The following is a 22,507-nucleotide window of genomic DNA, read 5'->3' as shown; positions in this document are numbered from 1 at the left end:
TCGGTCAGAAGCCCAAGGGGAGCTTGAATTCTGAATTAATTGTGGTCTACGATTTTACACTGTGGTTTGCAGATAATGAGTCCCAGACAAAAACTAGATTTCTTATAAAAATTCCATTTTTTTGTTTTTATTTTTAAAAAAGTGATTCAGTAGCAGCAGGATATGCCAGATAATAGGTATATTACTTTTCAGAAGAATCTGATTAAAGACTTATTATTTATTATATATATCAGTTATTCATCGCTGTTCCAGAATTTCGACAACCAAGTTTTAAGCGTCCTAAGCGATCGCAAAAACCGAAGACAAAATTAAAATCGAAGTTAAAACGAACTCGTAACGTCGAGCGAAGCAAAAAATCTCCATTTCTCCACATGAATTTACGGAATTATGTTTGACTTCACTGTGACCTTGAGCTTTGACCGATTTTGACCAAAATCTAATCAGTACTAGCCATCACCCTCCTGAATCACGTGGTGTAATTTGACATTGGTAGCATCTTCCCTTCTCGAGTTATCGTGCCTACAAACAAACAAACAAACAAACAAACAAACAAACAAACAAGCAGTCATAGACTGGTACTTACGAAATCGTCAACTTGACCTCTGACCTTGTCTAATAAAAGCTGTCTCTTGAGAAGGTAGCGACGCAAACCAGAAGTTTCTACGATGATTCTGTACCAAACCATCAAAAATCGAATGTTTTGGATGTTTGACCTCACTGTGACCTTGACCTTTGACCGATTTTGACCAAAATCTAATCAGCGCTAGCCACCACGCTCCTGAATCACGTGGTGTAATTTGACATTGGAAGCTTCTTCCGTTCTCGAGTTATCATTTTTTGGATGTTTGACCTCACTGTGACCTTGACCTTTGACCGATTTTGACCAAAATCTAATCAGCACTAGCCATCAGCATCCTGAATCACGTGGTGTAATTTGACATTGGTAGCTTCTTCCGTTCTCGAGTTATCTGTGCCAAACCATCAAAAATAGAATATTTGACCTCACCGTGACCTTGACCTTTGACCGATTTTGATCAAAATCTAATCAGCACTAGCCATCACCCTCCTGAATCACGTGGTGTAATTTGACATTGGTAGCTTCTTCCGTTCTCGAGTTATCGTGCCTACAAACAAACAAACAAACAAACAGAAACGGAAGTCATCAATATACTTACGAAATCTTTAGATTTCGTAAGTAAAAACAGCACAGGCTTTGCAGCTTTCTCATCGCAAAAACATGGTTGTGGTCTCTCTGATTTCCACTGCCTCTGCTTAGCTTTTGCTCCCTCTGCTCATGAATGTCACCATCCCTCCAGGTCACTTACCACCTTGTCATCCTCCTTTCATATCCATGATCTTTACCATCCTCATTCACCCTCCCATCCCCACACCCCAACCTCTCCCTTTGTATCTTTTCAGGTTCCTATGTTTATTTCCCTTCTTTTTTTCATCATCCTTGTTGCTCGACTGCCCTACCCAGCCTGTGTAATGAATTGTAATCTCTGTCACCTTGTTCTTCCAAAAGTTGAGGTTTTGAATAAAATAAAATAAAAACCACAAGTATGATCATTCGGTCTGTCAAAAGAGCACAACAAATAAGGAAGATAAATGAGCAAATCGATGTAAGTGCTTTCACTTAATGCTGAAATAAATGATTGCTCATTTTTGTGAACTCAAGCATAAAACATTGAGTTAAATCTCACTAACTAAAGCAGCATCAAATGTAGACATTATGATTATAATTATCAAAGGACAACAGCAATCATGAACAAAAGTGCAAAATTTCAAATGACCTCATGAAAGATCTTTGGATCGGAAGAAAGTTGAAAATTTACCAATGATTGTTGAAGTGAGGGTCATCTTGATATAATGAAGGCCGCTGTCGTAAGCCTCCCGGGCCTGGTACACTGAACGGTCTTTAAGCTTATTGCGGCGGATGATTCGCTGGAGTTCTGCAAGCATGTTCACCCAGCGATCCTTCTCGGTCTCATTTTCCGTCAGGATGAGGATGCAACTCTTCATGCGTGGGCTCACCAACTGTGTGGTTGTCACCTGTGCAGGCCAATTCATGGGTGTGGAGCTTTAAAAGCCACAAAGACAGTAATCTTCGTCACTAACCTTCTGGCTTATAATATCCAACTTGAGCACTTTAATCAGCTACATATATTTAAACATTGAAAGTACTAAATTAAAGGATGCTGATGTTCCAAATCACGATATACATTTGGTAACATATGCTACAAAACCACAAAAATGCAAAACAAATAAATTGCAGCAATAACCCCAAAGAAAATCCTCACCCTGAATATGCATGGAATATCTCTTCTGCTTGCATGAATGACATCAGAAGCAAGCACCGAGCTGACGGAAAAATCTTCATCTCTGTGGTGTACGATAAAAGAAAACAAAACACGTTAATTAATTTTATTTACCAAACAGCAAAAGCAATAACAAAGTTCTGATTGTAATTACTCATGTCATTACCAGCACCATTATCATCAGCCATTTGCTGTTCATATTACATTTTAAAACAAACCTGTTCATTTGATTTAAATTTCAATCAGGGGATGAAAACCCACAAAAAAGCCAACGATAGGACAGCAAAGAGGAACATTATTGGGTATATTTAATTTATTTGCTGGATAAACAAAATGCAAACATAGAATGACGGTTCATTATATATTTGGATGTTTTGAATTAAAACAGCAAATATAATTTGATGAGAATGGTCGATGGCTATGTCAACCCACCGGTACAGGTGATCTCAATTAAAGGTCACATGAGAAGTTAAAGGGCACAGGAGATAAAGAGTCAAAGAAAAGAGGGATAAGTAGAAGAGAGAAAACATCAGATGCTTCAACTTGAATTATGACGAGCAAAATGATTTTCAAAGAGCACATGACCTTTTGACCTGTTGAACCCAAAAACGAATCGGTTCATCTTTGTATCGCAGTCCATACTTGTGCCGTTTAGTTGAATTCCCTTATGTCGTTCACAAGTCATTGTGGTAACAAGGTCACAAGATCATAGACCTTTGACCCTATGACCCCAAAATCGAATCCATTCATATTTGCATCATAGTACATACTTGTACCAAGTTTGGTCAAAATCCCTTCAGCGATTCACAAGTTATCATGGTAACGAACATCTGCTACACATGCACGGACAGACAACCCAAAAACAATGCCTGCAATCCTGCAAACTCATTTTGTTCATGGTGTGAAAAAAAGACAAAATGGATGAATCTATATTATATCAGAAGCACTAGGTGTTGCCTATCACTTGCTTTGCTGATGGGTTTAATCAAAAACAACATGTTGTACTGCACACATATTGTATGTCTATCTGTGAATCTCAATGAGAACGTAAAATGAAAGACTTAAAACACGCGAAAAAGGATATTTTATAACACGTAGTTGTTGCTATTGTCATGGTGGCTGCGGTTGTTGTTTGTTCGCTCATTCTATGTACTTTTATATATTTACCTCTGCCACCGAAAGTGAAGGAGGTTATGTTTCACCCCTCTCTGTCTGCCTGTGTCTGTTTGTGTGCAGGATATCTCAAAAAAACTTGTGGACGGATTCGGATGAGACTTGGTGGGCAAGTTGGGTGTGTGACAAGGACTAACTGATTAGATTTTGGTGTTGACCCGGATCTGGATCTGGATGCAATAATTATTTGATTTTTCATGCTGCATTCTTCAGGGTAAAAAAAAAAAAATCGCTGCAAGTGAAGGAGGAAGTGAAGGCACGTGCTTATATACGCAAGTCTCAATAAGGTAGACACTGATTGGTTCAACCGTAATGACGTCACAGTTAATCCAAACATCCATTGGTCAGCTCGTCATCTTCACCTTGAGCTCTCATTGGCTGGAGTAGAGTTGGTCGATGATTGACGTTTGCAACCGCATCCTGGAGAGATGGGTTTCCCCCTAAGGTCCATTCACCATTTGTTACCATATTTCCCTTCATCTTTCCGGGATGAAAGAGACACAGAGATCGTATAAATTCCTTTTTACGACATAATATTGGATCGGTGGTAAGGATGAAGGTTGCCTCCAACATGCGTACATGAAACGAGCTCTGACCTCGGCTCAATATCCTGAACATATCTGCATTGTACTGGTCCGCACAGATAGGGTTGGCAACCAGGTGCTGTACAATGGCAGATGAAGCAGATACAGTGGCCGGTGGTTGCTGGATATTTCTCCCTGCTCACACTGGTTGTGTTCTAACCCTCACAATCTTTCTTCGAATCGCCAAGGGGATGTGTTGTTTGATCCGATCAGCCAATGTTAGTGTTGTGCGGCCCACGTACCGAGCTTCACATCGGCACTTAAACTCATAAATAACGTTGCTGGTTTGTGAGGTGGGGAGCACATCTATGTTGACTGACATCAGCAAACGGCGAGAGGTAAAGATTACTCAGGGTTGCCCAGCCAGAAACGTGTTGGACACAATATGTTTGATTTGTACGTCAAACCTTCGTGATGATTGCCCTTTCCAGGGCATCCTGATATAGACTGGACATTTGTCCGGACCCATCTTCCGATCCTTTGTCGTGTTTAGAAACTTGTGCACGTATCTCTTAACTGCATACTCGGGATAACCATTCTCACCGAGTATATTCATGATTTTGTCAATATCAGCAGGGAGATTACAAGGTGAACAAATCCTCTGTACTCTGTTAACCAGGATATTGATCAAGGCAATTTTGTTTCTTGTGGAGCTGTAGGAGTCCCACCGAGTATACTGCCCTGTGAAAGTCGGCTTCCGGTAGACGGATGTTGTGAAACCAAGGTTGGATCTATCAACCAACACGTCCAAAAACGGCAACGTGTTTGACGATTCCAGCTCCGTGGAAAACTTCAGCGCTGGATGAAGTGTTGAGCCATGCCTGGAAATTTTCACATGCCGTCCGAGACTCAAACAAAGCAAAAATGTCATCAACATCCCGATAGTATACGATGGGGGAATCGAGCCCTTGCCGACCAGTAAGTTTCTGCATTTCGTGATAGCCCAAAGATAGTTTCTGCAAAGATATTTCTAAGAGCTGGGTCTAATGGAGAACCCATGGCCACACCGTCCGTTTGAACATACATCATGTTGTTAAAACTGAATTCCACCTCCCTTGTTGCCGTGTTCATTAATTCAACAAAGACATGTTCCGAGATCATCGGTTGTTCAGATCGGTGCGATACAGCAAATGTGCGCATATCTCAATCGTCTCCGTCAATGGTACATTCGTGAACAAGCTTTTAATATCAAAGGATGCCATGATGTTGTCCTCACTTGTCGGTGTTTTAGCTCGAATTGATTATGCACATGTGAAAGAATCCTTAACCACGAAATGAGAAAATGAATCCAATTCTGGTTGCAGTACCTCTCCCAACCACTTGGCAAGTTCATGTTGTGCCGATCGCACCATGGACAGTGTTGGTCTTGGAGGGATATTCTCCTTATGAATCTTCGGCAGGCCGTACATTCTTGGACGTTGGGCTCCAACAGGCTTAATTCTGTCGTACACCTCCTTTGATAGTTCTCCACATTTGAGAAGCTGTAACAGTCGTTTGACGATCTGACCTTCCACCTGAGGCGTGCGATCATGTTCCGTTACACCGCTCAGATATTTAAATTTGGTTTCGTTTTTCAGGATGTCCATCATCTTGTCGATGCAATCAATCTTATTCATGATTACAACTCTGGTGCCTTTATCCGGTTTACAGATGTGAATGGCAGCATTCCTCCTTGATCCTTGTATTGCCAAGAGAACATCCCGTTGCATGTGAAAATCCATGACATCATTCGGGATTCCACAGTACGCATGTGCGAGGTCCGAAAGTCTGGCCCTTAGCGCCTGGTCTGCTTCGATTGATACAGCCTGATGAGTTGATAGTTGAGCATACAGGAGTTCAAACTCGGCAAAAATGTCTTCCCTCTTGATATTCTGTTATTCATTATATTGATATTCATAACGGTTGAACCAATCAGTGTTTACCTTATTGAGACTTGCGTATATAAGCACACGCATTCACTTCCTCCTTCACTTGCTGCGATTTTTCCCTGAAGAGTGCAGCACGAAGAGCTTCGGTCACTATTATGTCGTGTTTGTTTGCATCCATATTGAAGTTCTGTAGTACCAAACATCTGTTTAATTATTTAATTGTTAAAGTGATTCTTCACCATTGAGAGATAGGGTCAACAAGGATATATAGCATGATGTTTCAAAAATGTGTTGTGCCTGATATGTTCTTGTGGATCAGGCATTACGTGGTGGAGGTATGCGCTCCACCGAGTACCCTTCTAGTTTTCTATTGCTTTGAGACGTATTACTGTTTATAATTTTGTGTGCTCCTTCCATGTGATTCTAAAGGGTTCCTGTTGTCGTACAATAATACATGTTACAGTTGTAACCACTGCACGAAGCTTCCATCCGGAAAGACGGGTTTTTAAAAACAGGAATCTTTATGATTAAACAGAAACAATTTTTTGTTCAAAGGAAATTGATTTTAATTATTAGCTTTTCCCACGACCTGAGACCACATGTATGGTATGTGTGTTCCAGAGACCACATGCACAGTGCACAAAGGACATCAATTATAATTAGCTTTCCAATGGTACAAGTTTTATTATCGTAAACATGATGGACACACGTGGACAGGACGGATGCTTCACTGTTTAGTAATAGATGTTGGTTTCCAAGAGTGTATGTGACTTCGTTTTTATGTAAACAAAAACAAAGCATGATATGAAACGTTTTCTGGTGGGAAATAGAAGGCGCTAAAGATTACTCCTGCAGCAGTTAACCGACCACATTCTTTCCCTGAACCTAAATAAAAAAAAATTCACCCATTGGTAAAATGTTATCATTCATAGAATAATGTATAATGAAATTGCACTTTGCAAATGACTACAAAAGCACAGCCAATGATGCCAAACCTCACCAATAAAGCTGATGCAAGGCAAAACACCAAATTAAAGAAAGTCAAAAAACACTAACCTCATGTCAAATACTTGGTTAACTCCAACACTTGGTTGGGCACCCTTTCCCTCAGCCGATTCATAGAGCATGAGTCTGAAGTCTGAGACTATGGCATACGAGCGCTGCCAGCCCTTTTTCACGCCTGTTGGCTTTGGAATCTACAATGGGTTAAAACATGATGCAATGATGTAATGATGGAAAACCATGAACTGCAATTAATAGATCGTAAAAAAAAAAAACACGAAGTGATCACTTCAGTGCAGTAAAAACAATTTGAAGGTTACAAAAGGTATTTTGAAAACAATGACATGAAAATGAAAGGGTCAATCATAGAATGACTAATGAGATTTCTGCTTACTCACACCCAAAACCATGATTAAACCACTGAACAACTCCAACAATACTTTATTAATTTTGTAGTTATTGTGGTTAACTGAATCTCATCTTCATGTGCCAATGTGCAACTTGGGCAATCCGCTCCAGGCGGTGAGTTTGATTGGGACAGTACGCATGTGAAAAGGTAACAATTCCGCAGTTAGTAACATTACATTTTAGGGACATTCTCATTATTTAGATAAGAGTCCTTTCTCTATCTGTGGATGTAAAGTCTCATTAATGTCACCAGAGATCAACCTAGTCTAGACGTAGAACAGAGCAAAGAATGAAATCATTTCATGAAACATTCTAGAAGAAAGAACTGCTTTTAATGCCGGTTAGTAACGTTACAAAAAAAGGACGTTACTAACCGGCATTAAAAGCAGTTCTTTCTTCTAGAATGTTTCATGAAATGATTTCATTCTTTGCTCTGTTCTATGTCTAGACTAGGTTGATCTCTGGTGACATTAATGAGACTTTACATCCACAGATAGAGAAAGGACTCTTATCTAAATAATGAGAATGTCCCTAAAATGTAACGTTACTAACTGCGGAATTGCCCTAATGCAGGTGTCCAAAGGCAAACTCTGTGAGGAACTAAGGGCAGAAGGAGCCTTTTGCATGTGTTTTGCACCACAGACAGTCACAGAGCCTCCCCCGTGTTTAACAATATGCTGCAAATATTGCATGTCACAAATTTCTCCAGGTCTTTGGCATACAAACTGGCATTTCTTAGATCTAAAAAGTTCAAACTTCGATTCATCAGACCAGAGTACCCGATTCCATTGTTCTGTAAACCAATATTGGTGTTTCCTTGCTAATTTCAATCTTTTCATCTTATTCTGTGGTCTCAGCAGTGGTTTCTTTGCTGCAACTCTGTTCAGGAAACCTGCTGCAATAAGCCTGCTGCACGCAGTGCAGGACGAGATGTAAATGTTCAGGCCTGCTCTCATTTCATTTGTCACCTGCTGACTTTATTATTTTCTATTAGGCAAGCTGAACAACTTCAAGCATTCGCCTCGTCTTGCGGAGGAAATTCTGGGTCTTCCTGGCCTTTTCTAGTCTTGTACTGATCCAGTTTCTTTCAGGCGTTGCAGCGTACCTCACACAAATGGAGATCTTCAGCTTTTCAACTACTTTCTTCATAGTGTGCCCTTCTTCTCGCAGAGTTTGGATATGCTCACACTGTTCTGTTGAAAGTTGCTTACTTGGCGCCATTCTGAACCCACTTATCGACTTTCAAAGAAAGAAACAAACTGCTGAAAACTAATTTCACATATTCACAAATATGCAACTTTTATGGTGCTTTATTATAATTTTCATTAATGTAACTGGTGTCGATTCCTTCAATAATTTATTACTTTCTGTACAAAAATCCATAAACTTTCCTGCACAATTTATTTGTGGCAAGTAGATATTACCAGCACATGATTATATAATAATAACATGTATGGCAAAAATGAAAAATTTTCAATTACCCAATTAATTTTATATACTTAAAGGTAACTTATATTAAGTTGACTTTCACAGAAATTTGAATCATCTACCGATATTGCAAACTTCTAACCTCAGACAAATGTTTAATGGTGAACAGCACGCCAAAAGTTAATATAACCAAACCTTTACAGAGTGCTGCAGGTGGTGAAAAGTGGACACGATGGGAAAGAAACAGACAATGCCTTCGCTTCACTCAGAAAACGTGACAAAACACAACCTGCCACTAACATTCCACTTTTCCACGCAACTGAGGCACACTATTGAGCAATGCCAGACATGCTCTGTCAAAGTATGCAACCAGCTAGTCAGCAAAGTTTACCAATATGACAGCAAAGGGGAACCAGACACACATGTGAGTGTGCACACATGCATACATACAGTACCTATAGAAAGTCTACACCCCCTTTCAAAATTTTCACCTTTTGTTGCTTTATAGCCTGGAAATAAGCTGCATTAAATCACTTTTTCCACCATAATTTACACATCAGAACCCACAAAATCCAAGGAAAAACAAATTCAACAAATTTCAGGTAATTCATTAAAAATACAAAACTAGAATATATTGGTTGGATAAGTTGGATAAGTGTCAACCCCCCTGAATTACTACATGGTGGTTGCACCTTTCACAGCAATTACAGCTGTGAGTCTGTTGGGATAGGTCTCCACCAACTTTGCACACCTTCATTGGACAATATTCGCCCATTCTTCAGTACAAAACTGTTCAAGCTCAGTAAAGTTGCGTGGGGAGCATTGATGGACAGAAATCTTCAAGTCATGCCACAGATTTTTGATTGGATTTAGGTCGGGGATCTGACTGGGCCACTCAAGGAGATTTATCGTTTTGTTCCTTAGCCACTCCAGTGCAGCTTTGGCTCTGTGTTTCGGGTCGTCATGCTGAAAGGTGAACTTCTGTCCCAATTTCAGCTTTCTTGTAGAAGGCAGCAAGTTTTCCTCTAGGATTTTTCTGTATTTTGCTCCATACATTTTCTCTTCTATCCTGACAAGTGCCCCAGTCCCTGCTGATGAAAACCATCACCATAACATGATGCTGCAACCACCACACTTCACAGTAGGGATGATGGTGTTCTTTGAGTGATGCGCTGTGTTGGGTTTGCACCAAACATAACATTTTGCATTTAGGCCAAGAAGTTCCATCTTGGTTTAACCAGACCACAAAACGTTTTGCCACATGGTTTCAGAATCTCCGGAGTGGTTTTGTGTTCACATGAAATGAAACTCAAGGTCGGAATTTTTAAGTAATGGCTTCCTTCTTGCAACCCTACCATACAGGATAGACTTGTGAAGTGCTTGAGATATTGTCACATGCACACAATGACCAGTCTTGCCATAAAGGTCTGCAGCTCTCTCAAAGTTGCCGTTGGCCTCTTGGTGCCCTCTCTGATTAGTCTCCTCCTTGCTTGGTCATCCAGTTTGGAAGGACGGCCTGATCTAGGCAGGGTCTTCGTGGTACCATATGCCTTCTACGTCTTAATGATTGATTTGACTGTGCTCCAAGAGATATTCAAGGCCTTTGAAATATTTTTACACCCATCCCCTGATCTATGCCTTTCAACAACTTTATCCTTTTTGAAAGGTCTTTTGAAAGCTCCTTGGTGCTCAGTTGAGTCTTTGCTGTGACATGCACTACCCAACAGAGGAAACCTACAGGAACAGCTGATTTTTTCTAAGTAATCAGAATCACTACAATTTAACACAGGTGGATGCCAATTAACTTGGTGTGTGATTTTGAAGGTGATTGGTTCCACCTGAGCTAATTTACAATTGCTAGTATAAGGGGGTGGACACTTATCCAACCAGAATGTTCCAGTTTTATATTTTTAATCAATCTTCTGAAATTTGTAGAATTTGTTTTTCACTTGGAAGTTGTGGTTTACGATGTGTAAATAAAGGTGGAAAAAGTCTGATTTAATACAATTTAATTTAAGGCTATAAGGAAACAAAAGGTGAATATTTTGAAAGGGGGTGTAGACTTTCGAGAGCACTGTACGTACATAGATACATACATACATACATACAAACATACATACATGCATACACCTGCAAAAGTGTTCACCCACCTCCAAAGTTTTCACATTTCGATGCCACTTGAGCATATTTCATGATGCTTTCACCTTAATGTATAAAGTCTTCATAAACTACTCCAAGGTGATGAAGCTCAAAAACGCAAATAAAATGTGAATAAGTTAGGTTAACAGAGCAAATCAGATGATTCTCAGTTCCATAAGTATTCAAACCCTTTTCCGAATTAACCCTAAATCACTTCAGGAGCAAATTATTTGTTTAAAAGGTTACAAAATACATGCAAATGTTTCACCTGTATGTAATCAGTGGCTGAACTTAAAAATGAAGCTTCCCCACTTATCGAAGGAGTTTTAAGGTGCAACTCACTTGGTCAACCAACAAGGTAAACATGAAGACCAAGGAGCTTTCCAAACAAGACAGACAAAGTGGCAGTGAAGCACCATTCAGGAGAGGATTATAAGAGGATTTCATAGTCACTCATTATCCCTTTGAGTATGATGAAATCCATCATTAAGTAGTGGAAGGCACTTCACACCACCTAGACTCTACACAGAGCAGATCGCCCATCCAAACTCAGCAGCCGGGAAGCAGGAAACTGGTTCAGGATATCACTGGAAATCCAACAATGACTGAAAGATCTGCAAGGTTCTATGTCCAAAATGAGGGTCAGTGTTCATCAATCAACAATATCCTGTTCCCTTCACAAAGCTGGCCTCTATGGACAGGTGGTAAGAAAGAAGCCATTGATGAAAAAGACGCATCTAAAAGCTCGTATGGGTTTGGAAAAAGCATCTTAATGATACTGCAGACATGTGGAGAAAAGCTTTGTGGTCAGCCAAGACAACAATTGAAATTCTTGGTCTAAATTTATTTATTCATTTGTATACATTGTCGAGGCTCGTATGAGAGCTAACACACAACGCACAACTATGGGGGCATGAGACAAGAGTGGCAGGAGAGAGAAGGCTAAAACAGTGGGGAAACAGACATTAGGAGATCTGTGGAAGGGAGAGGAATGGGGCAGGGAACACGGAGTATACAAGATGGACACCACCGGCACTTTCAGGAAGGAAAACAGGGAAGTTGAAGGAGGTGGGTTTGGGGTGGATTAACGGGGGTAGAAAAGATCGAGGTTTTGGATGGGGGTGATAAGAGGTGGTGGTGAACGGCTGTTTTGAAGGCCTGAAGGGAAGAATGGGATTGAAGAGAGTGTGGGAGTTTATTCCAAAGGCGGGGAAAAAAAGGAATAAAAGAGTGAAGGTGAGCAGTGATTCGTGATTTTGGTAGTTTTACCATAAGGGGGTTGCTGGCGGACCTTGAGCGCCATGTGGAAATATAGGGGGGACATATCGCAGACAAAGCCGGGGGGGGGGTGAGACTGGAGAAGAGAAGAGAAGAGAAGGGTGAGACCGATAGAAGACAGAAAGACCACTGACCTGCCTGCGGTGAGAGAGTGAGAGACCCAAAGACTCAGCCTCATCGTGGGAGATACCAATGATCCGAAATTCCTTGGTTTCCACAGCATGAAGCCGAGAAAGGTGAGAGGCGGGAGCACCAGCCCAGAGGGAAGAGCAGTACTCCATCAGGCTGTAGACGAAAGCTTTGTATGTGGTCAGGAGCTCAGGTGGGCCGAGGAGGGACTTTGCTCGATGGAGGATTCCCAGTTGGCGACTGGCATTGGAGGCCAGGTCGGAAATGTGGCTTTCACAGTAAAGATCATCGCAGATAGTGAGACCCAGAAGATTAAAATTTGAAGCATTACGTCTTGCACAATCCGAGCACTGCACATCACCGAGTCAACACCATACGCACTGTCAAGCATGGTAGTGGCAACATCATGTTATAGGGTTGATTTTTATCAGCAGGGACTGGAAAGCTCATCAGAATAGCAGAGACAATGAAAGGTGCAAAGTACAGGAGATCCTTGCTTGTATTGAGTCAGCCATGAATGTCAAACTGGGTAGGAGGTTCACATTTCAGCAGAACAATGATCTGAAGCACAAAGCTAAATCCACACTGGAGAGGCTGAATAAGAAGAAAATAAATGTTCTTGAGTGGCCCAGTCAAAGCTCTGACTTGAACCTAATTGAACATTTATGGTGAGACTTGAAGATTGTAGTCCATCGACGATCCCCATCAAACTTGACAGACCGAGAGCAATTTTCACGTGAAGAATGGGCAAAGATTTCACCATCTATCTTACTGTGTAAAGCTAGTAGACACCTTCCCAAAAAGACTCGTAGCAGTCATTGCTGCGTAAGGTGCTTCCACCAAGTATTGACCTAAGGGGCTGAATACTTTTGCAACCAGTGAATTTTGATTTGTACATGGTTTTCCCAGGTATTCCTGACATGTAACCTACAAACTATAACAGTGTTTAGTTTGAGCTCCTCAGTTATGAATAAAAAAGTTCATTTGGAAAAATCGTTTCTCGACATTTGTAATTCATCTATATGTGGCATTATTGGTGGGGGGGGGGGGTGAATAATTTTGCAGGCTACTGTACATGCATATCAGGATTCACATCAAGGTCAAGTTACATACGGGATTAAGGAAACTCACCCGCACGTAGCCTTCAAAGGCTGTGCCAATGCCTTTTTGAGGATCAATACCATAAGGCTTGCGTGCCTGGTCAGGTGGGATGGGACACACTTGAGGAGCCTTTTCGGCACATGTCACATGAGAAGAGAACCCACACACTGCAAGTAAAAGAGTGGATGTAAATGACCTTCCAAGGAACAGTTCTACAGAACAGCATTTTGAAGAAGGTAAAGGTTACCGAAAGAAATGCACCCAAATAAACTTATGTCACAGAGAAGTCCATTATTCCTTTCACTTGAACGATGCCAGTGGAGATAGAAGGGGACAAGTGAGGTGGTGGTGGTCGTGTGGCATGGGATGGTTGGGGAGGGGGGGTGGGGTGGGTTACAAAATTTTGCGTGCGACAGAGAATGAAAAATTCAAATAAAATGAAAATGCTGTAAAATGTATTTGTATGAAATCACCCTCAAACACACCAGTTGAAAGTGGAACAGCATTATGAAGTTAAATAAAAAGAACAGAGGTGTTGGGGGATGGGGGTGGGTGGGAGGAGTGGTGATTATTGTGCAATTAACATAAAGCAGAAATTTGACAGGTGATGGAAGTCTGGCCCATCTAGAATTATGAAGCGCGAGATGTGATCACAGCATTTGTAAGAAGCAGGAAACGTACATTCGCAGGCACAGCCTTGACGCACCAAGCCCACCATGAGAGATCTGCACTGACTGCATTTTGTGGGACTTGTGAAGGTTTTCACCATAAGTGAGTGAGCCTTTGGCTGTGGAAAAAGATCAAGAAAAATGATGATTAAGAAACAAGAAAGCATAATCATCAATAATTCAACAAACCAAACAGATCAACATAAACAAACAATTCGCTGCTTCCACTTCTGTTGCAAGAGTTCTGAATGTTGCAAGTATTCTGCTATAAGGTTTTACAGACAGCAACAAAATCCGGAAGTTCCTTTTTAACCTTAATATCTCATTTCCTGGCTACAATTTAAAATAATTGTTAACTGCTTAATGGATGCATGGCATGGCATAGGATGGATGCATGGCATGCTTTCGACAAGGCCATTGAAGTAAGTGCGAGTGTGGCCCATGGGTTTATGGTTACCATTCCAGTGAAGATGTGCAATTGGATAAACCCCCTCATGGGACAGCTTACCAACACGACTTTTCGGTGGGGGGGGGGGGACCCACTTTGCGACAGTGATGGCCAGTGGTTCCAAAATGGAAAACGTTTATGGTATGACTGCTTTTTGTGCATGAAGGCTAGAATGCAGGAGTTTTTTGTGTGACCATGATCTTTGACCTTAGGGCCAAGGTTCCTGTGTATTTATTTGTTTGACAGTGTACTTTAATCTTGGGTCAAAATAATATGTGATTAACTTTATTATCATGTATTTTTTTTATTCTTTTCTTTTTTTTCTTTAAAAATCTCGATATACACACACACTGAGAAATACAAATTTCTCAACAAAGACAACCAGTGAGACAGAAACTCCTTCATAAATCTATTTCCTTTCCAATTCCAATGGGTTCGCAATGCCATAAAATGGCTTCTCAAGACTAATACGATAAGCTGATTGATACTCTGGGTGGCAATGTCGCAATTGCAACAACTTTTAGCAGTTCACAGTTCTGTCTTTGACAAACTGCGTACTAAAGCCGGAAGTTATATTTTATTTTGCATATTATTTCCGAGTTGCAATTCAATAATATCGTTAAAAGTGTAATGTATACCGAAACAGGGTGGATGCATGGCAGGCATCCCATATTTGTTTGAAAACTTGCAGCAAGGAACCTTGTGTGGCAAAAGGGCTCATGGTCACTATTCTAGTCGTGACCACATTGTAAAAACACACACACACACCAAATCCATAAGCCCCCGTTTTGGACCAAGTCCAACAGGGGCTTAAAAAAAATCACACTTACTTATTCCCCTTGAGGAGTACTTGCCATGTGCCAAGTTTCATTTTATCCCTTGGTGTGGTTTTGGATTTACAGAAGTCTAAAGTTTTTCCTTTTATTCAATATGGCTGCCTCATCACATGACCTATTATGTCATAATTATCATTAAAACACTCTACATGAGTATAAGCTCCTGTGGTGAAAATTTTGTGCCAATCCAAGAAGCGGTTACAGAGAAAAACTACTCAAGTTCTGTGCGGACAAACAAACAAACGAACAGACAGAGACAAATGGACCTAAATGCAATACCCTCTCAGCTGGTGAGGGTAATAACAATAATGCTCATGGGAAAGTAAAGTGTGAATGTAATGTTGAAAAATCAAAAGTTGACAAAGTTTATTGATTTAAGCTAAATTAATGGCTTGGTAAAATGCTTGACAAAGTATTTAATAGATGAAACAAAACACACATTGCAATCTATCACATGTCAGAACATTGGACATGAAGACCTAAAAATAGACGTTTCTTTTCCAGAGAACAATAAAAAAAGCACAAAGTTTGTCATCGATAATCGCAGTTTTTAAACGTGAGAAATTTCAGCGAGTGACAAAAATACCAACGGGATCCGATCTGGGATCGCTCTTCATAAACCTGTTCTTGCCTGTGTACAAATCTGATTGGCTTTATGAAGAATCCAAAAACCAATCCTGAGTGGTGAAAAATACGGCAGCATTTTCAGATCCATGTATGATCTGTTCGCAGTAAATGGTCCATCTGTCCGGCCGGCTGGCTGGGCGTCAACATTTATAGCTGTGAGTGCGATAACTCATAAACTGTTCGCCATATCGATTTGAAATTTGGGTCACACATGTACCACCTGAAAAGGAAGAACCCGATTGATTTTGGGCGTGGCCGGATCCAAGATGGCCGACTGGGGCGGCCATCTTGAAAAAAATATTTTTTTGCCATATCGATTTGAAATTTGAGTCACATGTACCACCTGAAAAGGAAGAACCCTATTGATTTTGGCGTGGCCGGATCCAAGATGGCTGACTGGGGTGGCCATCTTGAAAAAAAATGTTTTTGAAATAAATGGAAAACCGATTATCTGATTTCAATTATTTTTGGTTACTACGTTCCTCACCCCTGGGGAACTTTTTCTAGATGATGACCAAATGGTGTCTTGTTTCCAATTCACCTCCCTCATTATCTGGAATATGTATGACCTTTTTCATTCAATGGCGGGGGATTCCCCATCTCTGATGGTATATTTTTTTTTCTATGCAATGTCGAAGCTCATATGAGAGCTAACACAGAACGTACAAGGGGAGCAGGAGATAAGAGGGGTGGGAGAGGGAAGGACAAAACAGTTGGGAACAAAGACATGAGGAGATCTGTGAAAGGGAGAGGGATGGGGTGGGATACATGGGGTAAACAAGATGGACATTACAGGGACTTACAGGAAGGTTGTGGGGTTAAGCTACGTTTCGTGTGAGGTTTACTGGTTTGACTATTGCAGGAGAGTATAAAAGGTTTTTTTTCATATGCGAGCGTGTGTTTGTGTAAATGTGAATGAGTATGTATATTTATGGAATTGTGAATAGGGAGTAAGTTTGGAGGGCTGCTTTGTTGATTGGTTTGTGGGTTTAAATTGGAAAAGGATCGACTTCCGTTTTGTTTGCTTTGAAATACATGAATGTAGCACATGGCCAGAGGTGTGGGTCATTAAGACTGATGTTCTTGCCATTCTAGACTATAGTAAAATAGTTAGTAATAAAAATATATTTTGTGAGTGTATTGCTGTTGTCTTCTTGGTTCTGTGGTATTTTCACAGATCTGAGGGTAATGTTTAGATGTGCATTGACATGTGGACACTGCATCTGAATGCCTGTACATATCACAATTGACTAGCCCTCGCAGAGTCTCTCTATAAACAAAGAAAGTTTCCAAAGCCACTTTTAATTCAAGTTGCTAAGTTCCTGTGACAAAAAAACCCAGCAGGAAACACCTCTCACATCACAAGTAAAAGCAGAGAATTAAAGTTACAAAAGTTGTATTCACAATGAAACCATTTGCAATGGGGTTGTTACTTTGTGGAGCTTCAGTTTCACCACTTGTTGAGGAATACAAATGTCTATGAATGTGCCACATCTGTGTGTCATGCAAGTGGATAAAAAGAGCAGGGGAAAGGAAATGGAAAAAAGACCAATGATGCGACATTGTAAAATATAGGGGCAATTATATACCTTGGATGAAGTACTCAGGTTAGAGTGCATTGGGAGGGACGAAGCTCGAGACAGCTGTGGAGTAGCTAAGGATTGTGGTGTTTGATCCTTCTCCTTAGATTCAAACAGAAAGGTAGAACACAAGAAAGAATTGAAAGTTCATAAAGCTGGAATAATTACAGCTTTCTCCTCCAAAAAAGCCATTAAACTATGTTACCTTAAACAAATAATCTTAGTTCACACACATATGCACCAGTAAAGCAAGGAGAATTTACAGAAGTGAAGACATGCTAGTAGAGGCTATGATATGAAAGCAAATGATCCTACATGTGCCCACTTGCAAAATAAAAGAATTATAATTGTTCTTCTTTCACAGCCACAATTATTCCCACATTTTTGTGGGGTTGGCAGGTGGAAAGTTTGCCCGAAGTCTTTCATGAACCGGCCGGCCCAGCCTGCTGTGCGATTAAGCTAAGAGCAGGAATTTGGAATTTGGCCAGGGTGCCGGCGATAGTTTGCTTACTCTTCCTGAAGGACACCGTCGGATATTTAATGTCCACCAACTAATGCTGACAAACGAGATGCCCAGTTTAACATCCATCCAAGGGATGGCACACATCGTTCCTCACCTTGCCTGAAAAATACCAGGACAACAGTTTATAAATGAGTCGAGATTCAAACCCAGGTTCGACAGCTTAGAGGTTAGTGGGTATAACTCTCAGCTATCCTGCCAACCATAATAAAACAATAATAATAATAATAATAAAAAATAACGATAATGTTACGAGCAGCAATCAAGGCTACCAAAGCAGCAAAACCTGGAGGTGAAAGAAAGAACCAGGAGACACCTTTAAATTTTGCATTTTTGAAACTGGCAAAACAAAAACCTTAAAAAGAAAAGTAGTCTCTTTCTTCTCGACATTGCTGTGGATGAAAATTACTCATGTCTTTGTTGCTATAGATGCCATCTTAGTTGCTATTTATAGGAGATTGTCAAAAGTGTTCAAGACATAATCACTCCAGCCTTGATATACCAGTTTTCACCATTAAAATCCATCAACTTTCTTTTGTTTAAAAATGGTCAATTTTGTTTCGGCTGTATGGTCATTCTATTTCAGACGAGAAACACCCGCTCTCATCAAGAGCATGAGCAAGTAGTCTCCCACCCTACTCCCCCCCCCCCCCCCCGCATTTGGTGGAGATCAGGCCAACCATGTCTTTTTTTTCTGTGATTTTCAGATGTACATACATACATACGTAATACCATTTAGTGCTGTGGCCATTCCCCATAAGGGCCCTAAAAAGCAGGGTAACCCCCTCCCCAAGGTAGAACAAACGACAACCATAATTTTTTGGCTTATTGGGATGTCTGAAGTAGGAAATGGATAGTTGTGAAAAAATATATTGGGGATAGCATGTATTTTGGTCATGATTTATGTTAGTAGTCTCCAATAATTTAGCAAATGTTGCGATATCACGAAAATGACTGTTAAACCTGCAATTTTCAACCAATTTGCACAAATAAGGTGTCATTTTGTAGAAAATCAGAAAGGGCAGTACATAATTAGGTTGTGACAGTATTGTTTTGCCTAAAAAAAAAATAAGAGTGTGTATGTGTCAAATCCAATTCCGAGGAACATGTTTTTAGTTCCTGTTATTTTACCATTCCTTCTTTGTCTTTGTAGGGCAGAGAAACTTTCATCATTGAATGCAGTACAAGAAAAGCATAATGGATGGTGAACCTCTTGATAAGAAACCTCGTTTGAACACTAAACAATGTATATTGTGCTTCAAATCCCTTACAAAAGGAGGTGCTGTTGTCAAGAATCCAACCCAAGATGGCCTTAGGACTATCATGAATGTATGTAAGAAACGCAAAGATGATGTCTATGAATTATTTTCACCCTTGTCGTCCAAATTCTCTCCGGCGAGATTCATGTGAGCTTCCACAAACTTTGCCGCACAAAATATACAAGTTCCTCAAACAATTACATGTATGATGATGCCGTAGGTCCATCTACAAGTAGTCCCTCATTGCGGCAAAGCAGTACATCACATTCCTCCAATTTCAATATCCGTACTCAATGTTTTGTTTGTGGTAAAGGAGACAAGAAATCAGAAAAATTGACTCCAATTACAACTGGAAGTGGTAAATCCACCAGACAGAGAGTTCTGGAAGCAGCCACCAAACGAAATGATGAAGAGATTCATACTCGAATGCTTACACATTCAGACCTCTTTGCCTTTGATGCAAAGTATCATCGGAGTTGTTATGGACATTATATCAGTAATCGCAACATTGAAGCAGCATGTTCGAAGGCAGCCACATCTGACAAAGAACAGACTTGTCACGAGAAAGCATTCCACGTTGTTCAGAATGACCTTGAGACATCAGTGCTATCCCAAAAATTGACTGTGACAAGACTCTCTCTCCTGAAAGAAAAGTATGTCCAAGCATTGGTTGACATAGTGGTGACTGATGCACAACAATATTCGTCCTGGAAGTTAAAGACAAAGCTAAAAAATTATTATGGAAACAGACTAATCTTCGTGCAACACCGTGGACAATCAGACTTGGTCTGTTCAGGCAACATGACAATTGGTGATGCATTCCAACAAGCATCACACATGGAAACTGATGAAGACATTGAGTTTTCTGATTTACATTCAGCAAAAGATCAGCTTGATGAATATCAGATCTTGCATATGGCAGCAGCAATCCTGAGAAGACATATGAGTAACATAACTGACAGTGACAACTACATATCTAGTTTTGATCTGGAGCTAGAGGAGTGTGGAAAATTTGTGACAGATTGTCTGTATGATTCTCTATCATGGTGTGTGAGCAAACAAGCATTTGACTCTGTATCTTGCTTTGCCAATGGTGACTCTCAAACTTGGGAGCTGAAGATCATTGCTATATGCCAAAATATCATTGCTCAGAGTCGGCGAATACGGACACCAATAAGTCTTGGTTTAGGAATCTCTGTGCATCATTTGTTTGGGAGTAAGAAACTGGTTGATCATCTTCATGACTTGGGCTACTCTGTGTCCTACGATGAAGTACGGAGGTTTCTTACGTCAGTTGCACTTGACCAAAAAGGGACAGACATGTACATTCCTAGTGGACTTCAAAGTGTGAATGACCTTGTTATGGTGGATGCTGCCATTGATAATTTGACCAAAATGAAGAGACCCTTGACGGCAAATCCACAACCCATGCTATGGATGCAGTCCTGTACAAGCGCTGCCTAATAGATGCTTCAAAATGTCAAGTAAAACGAGTCAAGGAAAAGTCACTCTCTTCTGCTGATGCACTAACACTCGATGATGACATACGAAGGTAACAATATGTATTTCCTCCATAAGCATCCAGCAGTGTGTTGCTGGGGGTGCTAAATTTACATCATTTTGCTTGGTTATTATAACAATAGAGTGACATAATCTTAGAATGTGTTAGTGCAATGCTTTTCTTAATGCTATTTAACCTAGTAGTGTAAGATGTTGGTTTGCTCTACCAATGTATCTATCATTTCATGTAGTAATGAATGTAATGCTTTCCTAACATCTCGTGATCTTGTAGAATATGGTGGTGGGTTGCATGCTTGTCTTTACTGTTTTTAGGTATGTAAAACCTGCACGCAGACCTGAGCCATCAGAGGCCCACGTAACAGTTTCCGATGTTCGCCAGAATGCGGACAGTTACAGAGAAGCAAATCAGAAAGACCTCCTATGGCAACTAGCTCGTCGACAGGAACGAGATGCAGAACAGTCAATACCAGCCTGGACTGGGTTTAACTCCATCATCTGTGAGAAGACCATGCCAGTGACTACTGTTAGATACATGCCCTTCCTAAGAGCTCCTCCGTCAGACCTCTCAACCATTTACACTATCTTATGCAAACTCGTTGATGTATCTGAACATATTGGACAAAATCACATCTTGGTAACTGCTGATATGGCTATATATAGCAAGGCACAGGAGATCCTATGGAACAAACCAGCATATTTAGATGGAAAGGTGACGATGCATGTTGGTGGAATGCATACAACAATGGCTTTACTTGCTAGTTTCGGCAAACTGTTTGGTGATGGTGGTCTTATGGCTTTACTAACTGAGTCATCTGTGTATGCTGAGGCAACAGCAAGACAAATGTTGCAGGGTACACAAGTATCACGTGGCATACGGGGCATCAAAATTGTGTATGAGGCACTCTTCCGAACTTTCTTCAGTTCAATGGTTATGTGGTTAGAACAATCTGGTCGATCGCTTCACAATGCTGACACCGAAGAGTTCTTTGATCTACAACATGCATGTGGTGTCAAAGACAATGCAGTTGCAATTGATATTGCCAGAGAACTGATGAACAGTCAGTTGCCAGAGGTTGCAGAAGTTATTGCAGAATTCTTAGCTGTTGGTAGAGAAGAATCAGCTACATTCATTTATTGGGATGATTTTATGGAGGGTGCTCAAGTCTTGTTGCGTCTACTCAGAGCAGAGAAGGAAGGCTTGATGGAATTTCATTTAAATGCGATGTGAGAAGCAATTGTTTGGTTTAGGGCTGCAGGCAGGCACAATTATGCAAAGTATGTCCCGACATATGTGGCAGATATGAAACGTCTTGAGTTGAAACATCCAGACGTCTATCAGCATATGTGTGAAGGTGGCCTAGTCATCAGAAGGTCTGACAAGTACCGATTTAATGCTGTCAGCACCGACCAAGCACTAGAGCAGACAATTAACCGAGAAGGCAAAAGTGAAGGTGGCATTATTGGCCTTACACTTCGGAAGGGAGCGATGACCCGTTGGTTGATGACCAGACATATCACAAGTGAATATGCCAATGCCTTTCAAGTGCTATGCCATGACAAGACGGAGAGAAAGAGAACACAGGAAGAACTGGGAAAGAGCCGGAAAGCAAGGGATGAATC

The 22,507-nt window shown here is 40.7% G+C and overlaps 1 protein-coding gene across 4 annotated transcripts in view; it reads right to left on the bottom strand.

Moving 5' to 3' along the window:
* LOC147023049 (serine/threonine-protein kinase MRCK alpha-like) overlaps nucleotides 1-22,507 on the bottom strand; it is a 328,524-nt gene that overhangs the window by 32,930 nt on the left and 273,087 nt on the right. For 3 of the 4 annotated variants that reach the window (XM_085888048.1, XM_085888050.1, XM_085888052.1), the window contains 6 exons: nucleotides 17,597-17,689; nucleotides 14,110-14,215; nucleotides 13,459-13,595; nucleotides 7,000-7,139; nucleotides 2,301-2,382; nucleotides 1,836-2,052 (listed from right to left, as the gene is read on the bottom strand). In XM_085888048.1, coding sequence (XP_085744174.1) covers nucleotides 1,836-2,052; nucleotides 2,301-2,382; nucleotides 7,000-7,139; nucleotides 13,459-13,595; nucleotides 14,110-14,215; nucleotides 17,597-17,689 — 775 coding nt within the window. The remainder of the gene's footprint in view (nucleotides 1-1,835; nucleotides 2,053-2,300; nucleotides 2,383-6,999; nucleotides 7,140-13,458; nucleotides 13,596-14,109; nucleotides 14,216-17,596; nucleotides 17,690-22,507) is intronic. The other variant, XM_085888051.1, reaches the window with a different exon arrangement.

This window comes from Eptatretus burgeri, chromosome 7 (assembly GCF_056783735.1).
Source record: "Eptatretus burgeri isolate ZD-2024b chromosome 7, Ebu_testis_v1, whole genome shotgun sequence".
Taxonomy (NCBI): Eukaryota; Metazoa; Chordata; class Myxini; order Myxiniformes; family Myxinidae; genus Eptatretus; species Eptatretus burgeri.
The sequence above is the reverse complement of the archived record's forward strand: the minus strand, read 5'-3'. Positions and strand labels throughout refer to the sequence as shown.